Genomic DNA, 12,690 nt, shown 5'->3' on the forward strand with positions numbered 1-12,690 from the left:
TCACAACTCAGCAGTCCCATGGTTTTTTTCCCTTTTGAAATTATTTCCGGCCACAAAGCCAGAGTTAGATGCCAATTCTTTTCATGTCTCTCCATATTCACATAACACCCTGTTGCATAACTTTCTTAGAGTACTTACTAAATTGAATTTTAATGATGAGTTTTAACTGTCCTCTCCCTACCTCATCTCTCTCGATGTTCAATGTTTGGTACATTCTAGAGGCTCTTCTTATGTAAATATTTACAGAAGAAGAAATACAGAGCTACTGCCTTTGGAGTTGAATATTTAATCCCTGATCCTTCAGCAGCAGGAAGATGGAAACCATTAGGTGAGGGGAGCATTCCTGGCTAGGCTTGCACTACCCTGGAGGAGGCTGTTGTAAGGGGTGCGGTGACTTAAACCTGTAATCCCAGCACTTTGGGAGGCCAAGTCGGGTGGATCACCTGAGGTAAGGAGTTTGAGACCTGCCTGGCCAATATGGTGAAACCCCATCTCTACTAATAATATAAAAATTAGCCAGGTGTGGTGGCAGGCACCTGTAATCCCAGCTGCTTGGGAGGCTGAGGCAGGAGAATAGCTTGAAGCTGGGAGGCAGAGGTCGTAGTGAGCCAAGATGGTGCCACTGCACTCCAGCCTGGGCAACAGATCAAACTTAAAAAAAAAAGATGCACACACACACACACACACACTGCTGCTCTGAGTAAGCGAGCCCAAATTGAAGTACAGAATACTATGAGGTGAAATTGAAATGTATAACATATCTTATTTCTTTAATTGAATTTTGGCAGGTTTTTTTCTTTTAGTGAAATAAAATAGTACTGTACTTTTCAACGTTTGCACTGTTATTTATATATGCTATGCAGATGTATCTTTCTATAATCTGTTACATATGGAGAGAGTATTCAAATCATACGTATTTTGAAATTCATTTTTTCCCATAGTGCTGAGCAAAGGTCATTTATTATTATTATACTCTTAAGTTCTAGGATACATGTGCAGAACGTGCAGGTTTGTTACATAGGTATGACAAGTGCCATGGTGGTTTGCTGCACCCATCAAGCCGTCATCTACATTAGGTATTACTCCTAATGCTATCCCTCCGCTAGCCCCCCATGCCCTGACAGGCCCCAGTGTGTGATGTTCCCCTCCCTGTGTCCATGTGTTCTCACTGTTCAGCTCCCACTTACGAGTGAGAAAATGTGGTGTTTGGTTTTCTGTTCCTGTGTTCGTTGATTCTGCATTATCCTTGAAACTACATTTCAAAGACACAGTCTTTGGTATTGTACTGTAAATGCATAAACTCAATCAGAAGCAAAGAAGCATGTCTAGGATGACATGCAAATGTATTATATACCTCAAACAGCATTACTATTAGCAATATTAATTGGCTTTAAAACTACCATTGAACAGTGACATATTTGGGGACGTCAGTCAGTAAAACAAATCAATTGTTTCTTATGTCACACTATATAATATATGGTATCTTCACCTTTCATCAAAAGTTGTTTTTTTTATCAAGAACTTGACAGTGGGGTCCAGGCACAGTGGCTCACACCAGTAATCCTAGCACTTTGGGAGGGCTGATTGCTTGAGTCCAGGAGTTCAAGACCACCTTATGACTCATTTATTACCTGATTGAACCTTTAATTTTTTTCTAGAGAAAGCTAACCAGTGATATTATATTGATACTTTTAACCTACCTTGATTGATATAAATTACCTTTTTTAATGTGTTTGTTTTACTTATCTAGAAAAACACATCTTGACGTTAGTCAGATACAACACTGTCTGTTAAAGGAAACCAAGCCTGAAGTGGAAGTCTAACACATGAGGATGCAGAATTGATTCAAAATGGGAACAACAAGTGATGAGATGTCGTCTGTGGAACAGACCTCCTCTTCTTCTCTAAACCCCCTGTGTTTTGAATGTGGCCAACAGCACTGGACAAGAGAAAACCACTTATACAACTATCAGAACGAAGTGGATGATGACCTAGTCTGCCATATTTGCCTTCAGCCTCTGCTGCAGCCACTAGACACACCCTGTGGACATACATTCTGCTACAAGTGCCTCAGAAACTTTTTACAGGAGAAAGATTTCTGTCCATTGGACCGGAAAAGACTTCATTTTAAGTTGTGCAAGAAGTCTAGTATTCTAGTTCATAAACTCCTAGACAAATTGTTAGTTTTATGTCCATTTTCTTCAGTGTGCAAAGATGTAATGCAACGCTGTGATCTGGAGGCACATCTCAAAAACAGGTAAGCAAAACATATGAAAGAAGTAACTCCAGATTGTATAAAAAGGTGGTTGAAATGAACATAAAAACTTGTTTAAAACGAAACAAACCAAAGCACTAGTAAGTAAATGGGCAAATCAAGTACAGAAGAGATACAATAAATAAGCTGTATGGAACAGTATTTAACATTATTTATCAAAAACATGAATATAAAAACTACAGTGAGGAAGTGCTATTTTATACCTGTTAATATTTCTGCTGCTGTAATATGAAACCAATATATTCAAATGGATGACAGGATATTATGATAGATTATTTTTATAAGGCAATTTGGCAGTTTGTTTTTAAAAACTGTATAAGTGTATATCTTTTATCTAGCATATTATCCTAAGGAAATAATCTAAAAGAAGGAAAAATTGTATGTAAATATGTTCAGTGCAACATTGTGCATAGTTTGGTAAATTGGAATCTATTATTTAAAAGTGGGGAAGGGTTAAAAAATACTATGCACATAAACTCAGTGGGATATTATGCAGCCAATAAAAATAATTTTGTTGCAATATGGAAATAAATACGTGATTTTATTTGCTAAGATCTTGTGAAGATTCTGGGTTCAGGGACTAGACTAAACAAGAACTAGGAGTTGGAAAACTAAATATTTAGTGGGGATTTCTGTTCTAATAAAAGCTTTTTAAAAGGTTAAGTAATTTATTTAGCTGTTTGGTGAGTTTTATGTCTTGATTTTGGTGAAAGACTTGATCTTTAACTTAGGAAGAGTTTCAGTGTACGTCATTTGTGTAGAATCACATAAAATGGCAGAAATAAATACTGATTTCTAAATTTCAAGTTCAGCCAGTTGTACAGTATAAATCTGCAGTAATCTCGAGTGCTGTGAAAAACAATGCACACTACATCATACTGGACTTAGATGTAAGAGTGTAAGTCTGATACAGAATGGCTTGCTGTTACACATAAAATCATAGACTTGAAGGAGATTATCTAATCCCCCTCATTTTATGAATAAGGAGACTGAGTCACAAAAATTTAGAGTTAGCTAATGCTGTAGTTAGACTCAAGCTTTACTGTTCTTGTTTACTATTCTACTATTCTAACAAAAAGTTTCATTCATGTGTACATGAAATACACATTCAATCTGTATCAACAAATTGTTAATATTTATTTCTAAACATCAGATTTAATTAAGACATGAGAAACAAGGGAGAAAACCAAGATGTTATTAAAATGTTAGAAACATTTAGATTTATAGAGTGCTTAAATCTAAACTGTGCTGTCTAAAACTTGGAGGTAAGATAGAGTAGGATAGACAGACTTTTGAAAATGCGTGTAATAATGTAACGTTACTTTTTTTATATCTTCTGTAACCAGCAAGCATAGAATCTGAACATGATGGCAGAGGCCTCCTGGAAACTGATACTGGTCTTTGAATATAACACGGCTGAAGAATATTTCAGGCTGCTCCTTTGAGTAGAACTGTTCTTTTCAGGGTATAGGCTTTTTTTCTAACTTTTATAAACATCAGTTATGAGATTTTAGAGGAACTGAATGAAGTGTCAGTTCAGTTACTTACGACTTTGAGAGCTGAAAGATAACAGTTTCACAGATTTTTAGGAATATTCCTTTAATTAACATGCGTTCAAGAATTTAATTTGCAATGGAAGTATTGCTAGTGTTTCTTATCAAACCATTTATAATGCGAATGTTAGAAACCTTGGGAATTGCCGACTGCCCTTTCATTTACATGTTAGTAAAGGCTAAGCAGTTATATCCAGTTGAAGGTTTCATTTTCCAGGTGTGCTTATTAATATCGAAGTTACCAATTTTATCATTTCCAAAGTATCTTAGGCCTGTAGTATGGAAGATACAATGAAAAGATGGATGATTGGAAAAGGTGGTGGTTTGCCTGATACACACAGCTAAGAGTGATTATTGAGTATATAAATGTAAAAAAATTATAAAATGTAATATGATTTTTATATGCCATTTGAACAGATAGTGATGAACAGCCTGACCTTTCTCTATTCTCTTGAATAAAAATACTGAAATTAAGGTAGAAATGTATATTATACAACATTCAACCCTAAATAATGTAGTTCATTTGTTTATTCAGCAAATATTGATAATCTGCTGTGTGCCAGATGCTTTTCTAGGTGTTGGGTAGTCTCTGCAAGTTAGAATCTAATGCTGGGTTGTAGATTTCTTTAGAAACAGAACCATGTCTTTAGTCTTTCAGTTAATTTGCCCAAAGTTGACAGTCATCTCATGTTAGTCCAATTAAATTGTTGATCTGTGTTGCAGTTATTCATTGCTGAGAAACTAACCACCCCAGACATACTGACATAAAACAACAAGCATTTGTTGATTATGTGAGTCAGGATGCAGACAGGATGCAACAGGGATGGCGTGTCTCTGCTATCTCTATGTGTGCCACAGCTGGGAAAGAGCCAAAAGCCAGGGACTGCAACAGTTGTAACTGGAGAGTCTACTTCCAAGATGGTTTCTTCATTCACATTTCTGGCACCTTGATGGGAACCACTCGGTGTGTGAGACTTGTCAGCTGGAGACTTGTAGCCCCTCCAGCATGACAGCCTCAGGGTATTTAAAATTCTTACGTAGTGGTTCAGTGTCTAGTAGGCTGCATGGCCTCACATGATCTAGCCTTGAAGTTGCCTGGCATCCCTTCTCTGTTGGAAGCAGTCGTAAACCCACCCATATCTAAGAAAAGGGGACATAGGTTTCACCTTGTGATGGGAAGTCAAAAAAATTTGCAGCCATGTTCTAAAACCAACATAAACTGGCAAAAAGAATGATGTTATGAGGCGCAGAATGTGATTACTATGACTATTTGTGGCTTCTCAGTATACAAATCTCACTTGTTAGAAATTCATAAGTCTGTAAGTTTCATTGAAATTCATAGAATTTTAGCATCAGCAACAATGAGTCATTGTATAAAAGTTGCATGGCTGTCATGTGCCTTTGCTCTTGAGCTTTTAGGGTTTACAGGAATCTCTTAATTATTGGTAGAAATAGAACATTAGCAGTAGTTTGCATAAATTTGATAATTTCACATTTAAGTTCACCTTCCTATTTGAATGAAATTCTGCTCTTAACAAATGTGTTTTGATTTGAGAAGAGCAAACATTTTTCTCCTATGGATTAAATATTTATGAAAGATGAATATTTTTAAATAAAATTACTATTTTTAACTGATTACATATGAGTGAAACGAATTTTAAGAGACATGGACTGTCTCTATCTGAACAGGGAAATAAAGCCTTTGAAAAATATTCCACATGTTGTACTAAATATGTAACATTTTAATAGTTTCTTTGAAATTCTGCCAAGCAACATCAGCTATATAGCATTCCTCCTGCCCTCTACCACTCATCTCCAACCCACCCTTAACGATTTAACATTTAAGGCTCTGGTAATTCTAAGTGCTAATTGTTGTTGTTTCTAAATTATGTATTTGTGCCCTAGTTTATGGCAAAGTTCAGAATTACTTTTCCTCTTAAAAATTACAATTTAATGCCATTATAAAAAGTTTACAATAGAAAACCTTTAAAGAAGCCTCTTTCCTTGCTGAGACCTTTTCTTGTTCATGAGATGTTTATGAAACCTTAAGTTCAAGTTTGTTCAACCCATGCCACATGCAACCCAGGAAGGCTTTTGGGATTTTTTATTTTTTAAGCTCATCAGCTATCTTTAGTGTTAGTGTATTTTACGTGTGGACCAAGACAATTCTTCCCCTGTGGCCCAGGGAAGCCAAAAGATTGGACACCCCTGCTTTAGATGATGGTCTAGGAAAATAGAAAAAAGAGGGATCAGGGTAGGCTGAGGCATGATTGCACTTTTAAATTCACAGTTTAACTTGGAGGGAAGTTTGTGCTTAGCACATTCTTATCGGTATTGTTTTTTCATGTATAGTGTGAAAAAACAGATAATATGTATTTACAAGTCATGTATATGGTAAGGGTCTGGTATCCAGAATATATAAAGAACTCTTAGAAATGAAAAGATAAATCCAATTTTAAATGGGCAAAGGATTTGAATAGATGTTTCTGGAAAGATATTTCAAATGGCCAGTAAGCACGTGACATGCTCAACATCGTTAGTTCATTTTTACATTGGATTATTTGTCTTTTTTGCTAAGTTGTAAGAATTTTCTGTGTGTTCTGGATACTAGGCCCTTATCAGATACATGATTTGCATATATTTTCTCGCATTCTGTCAGTTGTCTTTGCACTTTCCTACATCCTTTAAAGAACAAATAACTAGTTTTTATGAAGTTCATTGTTGTTTGCTTATGCTTTTGGTGTCGTATCTAAGAAAACATTGCCCAATTCAAAGTCACAAAAATTTACGTGTATGTTTTCGTTTTCTTTGAAGAGTTTTCTAGTTTTGTCTCTTATAATTCAGTTTTTGATCCATTTTGAATTAATTGCAATGGGAAATCATAATGTGTATTGTTCAATCCTTTAAATTTTATTGAGGCCTTTTTTTTTTTGGAGACATCATCTCACTCTGTCACCCAGGCTAGAGTGAAGCGGTGCGATCTTGGCTCACTGCAACCTCCACCTCCTGGGTTCAAGTGACTCTTGTGCCTCAGCCTCCTGAGTAGCTGGGACTACAGGCACACTCCACCACACCCAACTAATTTTTTTTTTTTTTTTTTTGTATTTTTAGTAGAGATGGGGTCCTGCCATATTACACCAGTCTTGTCTCAAACTCCTGAGCTCCGGTGATCCTCCACCTAGGCCTCCCAAAGAGCTAGGATTACAGGCGTGAGCCACCGTGCCCAGCCTTGATGCCTTTTTAAAAATGGCCTAGCACATGGTCTGTCTTGGAAAGTGTCCGGTGTGTACTTGGGAATAATGTGTATTCTGCTGTTAATGGATGGAGTGCTCCTTGTCTCTATTGGGTCTAACTGGTTTATAGTGTTAAATGTCAATTTTCTGGTTCCATGTCTAGTTGTTCTACTAGTATTGAAAGTCAAGTATCAAAAGATTTATTGTTGATTTGTCTGTTTCTCTCTTTTGTCATTTTTTACTTACGTGTTTTGGGCCGTTGTTTGGTACATTTCTGTTTATAATTGTCGTATCTTGTTACGTTTTTCTGTCTTTTGGTTTATTTATGTCTTGGAATCTGAAGTGTGTCTGTTGTAGATGGTTGGATTATGTTTCTTATAGCCCATTCTGCTAGTCACTGACTTTTTATTGGGATGCTTAATTCATGTAATTTAATGTAATTACTGATAAGGTAGGCTTTACATTTGCCATTTTGCTGTTTGTTTCTATATGTCTTATTTCTTTTTTCCTCCATTTCTTCCATTTGTGTTAAATATTTTTAATATGCTATTTTAATTCCCCTGTCATTTCTTTTAATTAAAATTATTTTCTTAGTGGTTACACTGGGGCTTACAGTTAACATCCTAGTTTGTAACAGTCTAGTTCAAATGAATACCAGCTTCATTTTCACTAATGAATTAGTCAGGGATCTCTAAGGAAACAGAACCAATATATGAGAAATTGGCTGACGTGATTATGGAGTCTGAAAAGTTACACATTCTGCTGTCTGCAAGCTGGCAACCCAGGGAAGTCAGTAGCATGATTCAGACCGTCTCAGTCAGAAGATCTAGAACCAGGGGAGCCAGTGATCCCAGTCTGAGGGCAGGAGATGAGATGTCACAACTCAAGCAGGAAGGCAGGAAAATAAGGAAGGAATTTCTCCTTCCTCCACCTTCTGTTTTCTTCAGGCACTCAAAGGATTGAATGATGCAACCACATTGGGGAGGGCAATCTACCTTACACTTTTCCGAGTCCACTGATTCGCATGCTATTCCCAGCTAGAAACAGCCTCACAGACACACCCAGAAACAATGTTTAATCTGGATACCCCGTGGCCCACTCAGTTGACACATAAAATTAACCATCACAAGTAGTATACAAAAACTTTCATTCTCTCTCCCCTCCTGTGTGCTATTATTGTTATACAAGTTATATCTTAACACATTATATGCCCATCAACACAAAATTATTGCTTTATATGTTTTTCTTTTAAATCAGATAGGAGTAAAAGAATTACAAACCAAATAAAATATTTCAATACTATACTGACGCTCTTCATTTTTCACATGAACTTGAGTTACTGTTTAGTGTCCTTTCACATCAGCCTGATGGACTTCTTTTAGTGTTTCTTGCAGGTTAAGCATGCTACAAACTAACATTTTGTTTTTACCTAGGAATGTCTTAATTTCTCTTTTATTTTTGAAGTCTGCTGGATATAGGCTTTTTGGTTGAGAGTTTCCTCTCCTTCTCTGTCTCCCCTTCCCTCAGAACTTTGAGTATGTCATCCCACTGCCTTCTAGTCTCCATGGTTTCTGAAGAGAAATCAGCAGATACTATTGAGGATCTTTTCCTTGTGATGAGCTGTTCCTCTCTTACTGTTTTCAAGATGCCTTATTTTTGACTTTCAACAGTTTTATTAGGAGGTGTCTAAGTGTGTATATCTTCTAGTTTTCCTATTGGAGTTTATTAAGCTTCTTGGATGTGTAGATAAATGTTTTTCATCAAATTTGGGAAGATTTTGGCCGTTATTTCTTCAAATATTCTTTCTGCTCCTTTCGCTCTCTCTCCTTTTGGAACTCTCATTATGTATATGTTTATTCTCTTAATAGTGTCCCACAAGACCATGAGGTTCTGTTTTGTTTTTTTTTTTTCTTTCGTGTTCCTCAAACTGGATAATCTCAATTAACCTGTCTGCAAGTTTGCCAGTTCTTTCTTCTGATTCATTTCTGCTGTTGAACTTCTAGTGAATTCTTTTTTCTTTTTTGGGTTTTTTTTTTTTTTTTTGAGACAGAGTTTTGCTCTAGTTGCACAGGCCGGAGTGCAATGGCGCAATCTCAGCTCACTGCCACTTCTGCCTCCTGTGTTCAAGCGATTATCCTACCTCAGCCTCCCAAGTAGCTGAGATTACAGGCGTGTGCCACCACACCTGGCTAATTTTGTATTTTTAGTAGAGATGGGGTTTCATCACATTGGTCAGACTGGTCTTGAACTCCTGACCACAAGTGATCCACCTGCCTTGGCCTCCCAAAGTGCTGGGATTAAAGCACCCGGCCATGCATTCTTTTTCATTAAACTTTTTAACTCCAGAATTTCTATTTGGTTCTTTATTATGACTTAATGTTTCTTTATTGATATTTTCTTTTTGATAAGGCATCATTCTCATATTTTTCTTTAGTTCTTTAGGTATGGTTTCCTTTACTTCTTTGAACATATCTAAAATAGCTGATGTAAGTTATTGTCTGATAAAGCTAATGCCTGGGCTTCCTTAGGGGCAGTTTCTGTTGGCTGCTTTTTTTTTTTTTTTTTTTTTCCTGTGAATGAGCTGTACGTGTTTCTTAATTTTGTATTGAACAGTGGACATTTTAAATAATATAATGTGGCAACTCAGATAACTAGATTCTTCTCCTTCCTGAGGACTTGTTACTGTTGTTGTTTGTTGTTTGTTTGCTACGTGACTCTTATGAACTAATTCTGTAAAATCGCTGCTCATTTTGTGTACTGGAAGACTAATGATTGGACCAATAATTCTTTAAATGCCTGAGATTAAAAAAAAAAAAAATCCCCATCTTTCATAGGGGTTCTGTGTGCACGGTGGGACATGCAACAGCCTCAACACTCAGGCCACTGACAGCTCCACCTTAGCCTGCACACACAGCCCTGAACATAGCTGAACCTCTGTGGGTGTTTCATTCCCTGACTCTTCCTTTTAAACATTCTGGTTAGCCTTTTATTTGTCTTCAGGCAGGCACAATCTTCAGCAATTACCTCTGATTTTTAAAAAAAATTTTTTTTAAAACAAATGCTGAACAAATGCTCCCAATGAAAAGGAAGTTTGCCCTGGGTGAGTTCTGTGTCAAGTCAAGTCAAGACAGACACACAGTCATGCAGGAAGCAAGTATAGGAAAAAAAAAAATAGAAGAAAAAAAGACAAGCACACAGTAGGGGAAGCATAGACAGGTCAGTTAATAACAGATCTCTGGGAATGGGGCTTTGAAGGCTCTTTGAAGGCTCTTCCAGTGTCAGCCAGCCTCCTGATTTCCACTGTGATGTGGGCTGTTGCTTTTCCAATATTCTGGGGAGGTGAGGATGGGAATAGGGTAAGCTCAAATGCCACAAAGCTCTCTTTTTTTAACTGAGAGTCAGCCATTTTTCTTGAACAAATGTTCTCCCAACTGCTATCATTCTTTGGCTAATTTCCAGAGTTCAGAAATGGTTGGTTCTGACAATTTCTTCCAGTGTTCTTACTGCTTTTATGAAGGAGAGACTTTTCAGATATTCTTATTCTTAATTCACCACTTTCACTGACATGACTTGAACTTTTGTTTATTCCCTAGCTCTTTTTATCATTTTTCTTGATTCTGAGGTGCTCACATTCTTTCAGTGTCATTAAATACCTGGCATTGTACAGTGGTTAGTATGCATTGTTTTATTTTGTTCCTGCTGCACTACCACCCCCGCCACTACTAATGCTAATACTACTGACAATAGTAGAGTGTGTTGTTACACCATGTGTTTCCTAGTGTGAACTAGCTCATATGCAGTTGTTATCAGGGAATGATGTCACTGTAGCATACATCAAATTAGTCCATATGTAATTTTTCCTTTATGAGGAGAGCCAGAATAGTGGAAATAGAAGAATAACCTTCAGCAGGAAAGGAAAAATCCCTATTTGGGCCTTGGCTGCTGCAAGAGCATTTTGATTTAAATATTTTAAGAAAATTAAAAAACACACCTACATGTCCAGATCCCTCCCTCAGGAGGTGCAGCCCTCAGCCCATGGCAGGTTGCACTGCCTCAGCAGCCCACTGTCTCAGAGCTCCGCTTCCGTCTGTATGGTCTCAGCATGTGCCCACCTCAGTCTAATTAGATGTCGCATGCTGTTCTGTTGTTTTTATTTATTTTTGATATCCTCAGTACTAGTTTCCTGCTACACTGAGTCACCTGCCTGAATAAACCAAGTCACCTCCCCCAATGCAATTTCAGTTTGTGTTCTTAAATGCTCCATTTCCAAAGATGGATAGGTTTTTGTTTTTGTGATTTCTCTTTTTTGATGATCACTAAGACCCTTCTAGCCCCAACATTCTGTGATTGTGTTTCTAGGTACAAGTTTTTGGAAAAAATTCAATTTATATTTTCCCAAGGCCTAGAAAAAGAATACCATATGAATGAATTTAGTATGATACACTGGAAAGAACAGAAGCTAGAAGCCTTTGAAATCAGATCTGAGTTTGGATTATGGCTCTGCAGTTTAATAGCTATGTGAGGTTGGCTTAGTTGGTTAAGTCTCAAGTTTCCCATTTGTTAAATGAGGATAACAGAGTAATTGTGAGGATTTAATGAAATAATGTATATAAAGGTTGTTACATAAGTGATTGGCACATATTAGGCACGCCACAAATGTTGAGTTTTTCGTTTCTCTTTTAGTTCCAAGTACTTGCAGCTTGAGGGATGATGGCTCTGAGTTGTCTGTAGTCATGAGCTTTTTTCTGTCCAAGCCTGCTCTGATCTACTCATTCCCTAATAGTTTTTTTAAAAATATAGCTTTATTGAGATGTATTTCACATATCATAAAATTCACCTGTTTTATAAATTCATTATAAATTGCCCACTTTAAATAAATTCACTTTATTTAAAGTGTGCAATTCAGTGCTATTTAGTGTATTCACAGAATTATGTGACTATCATCACAATCCAATTTGTAGAACATTTTCAGCACACCTAAAAGAAACCCAATAACCATTAGCATCCATTTCCCGTTCCCTGATACATAGGTTTGGAGTGTCTACCCCAACTCTTTTTTTCCTTTAAGCCCTGTTGCAGTTTTTTGTAGAATGCATATATTGTGTTAAAAGAAATGTTTGTCGTATAATCTGGGTTTTTGCCCTCATCAGTGAAAGTGTTCTTTCTAAGGTTACCTTCTAATTGCCAAGTCAACCAACACTTTTTGGTCCTTATTTTATTTGCCATTTCTGTGGCCATTTGCACTATCGGTCACTTTTTGTTATGTTGACACACCTATCTCCCTGGTTAAGTTTTCACTCTTTGTCTCGTAATCTCCTTCTCTCGAGTTGTTCAATCTTATCTACTCAGCTGGTCCATCTCATTTAAATATGGGTTTTCCCAAAGGTGCTATCTATAGCCTTTCTCTTCTAATGCTGAGTGACACAATTTTTCCGTATTTTTACATGATATCATTCTTAATATTTTTCTTTAGTTCCTGTTAGCAGTTTGCTGTCTCACTGGGAATGTAAGTATACCTGTTACTTTATCTCTCTAACAACTTTAGCTTTTCCTTTTAAAAGTTATTTTTGGGTTTAATAACTATAAGATAGGCCTTATAATTATTTCGTTTGCGAAGGTGTAGAGTTGT

At 36.7% G+C, this 12,690-nt stretch overlaps 1 protein-coding gene across 1 annotated transcript in view; it reads left to right on the forward strand.

Annotated features, from left to right (window-relative positions):
• The window catches only part of LNX2 (ligand of numb-protein X 2), a 71,837-nt gene that overhangs the window by 36,389 nt on the left and 22,758 nt on the right, over nucleotides 1-12,690 (forward strand). The window contains exon 2 of the mRNA XM_011958360.1: nucleotides 1,751-2,257. Within this exon, the coding sequence (XP_011813750.1) occupies nucleotides 1,851-2,257 (407 nt within the window). The 5' untranslated portion in view covers nucleotides 1,751-1,850. The remainder of the gene's footprint in view (nucleotides 1-1,750; nucleotides 2,258-12,690) is intronic.

This window comes from Colobus angolensis, unplaced genomic scaffold (assembly GCF_000951035.1).
Source record: "Colobus angolensis palliatus isolate OR3802 unplaced genomic scaffold, Cang.pa_1.0 Scaffold113, whole genome shotgun sequence".
NCBI classification, from domain to species: Eukaryota; Metazoa; Chordata; class Mammalia; order Primates; family Cercopithecidae; genus Colobus; species Colobus angolensis.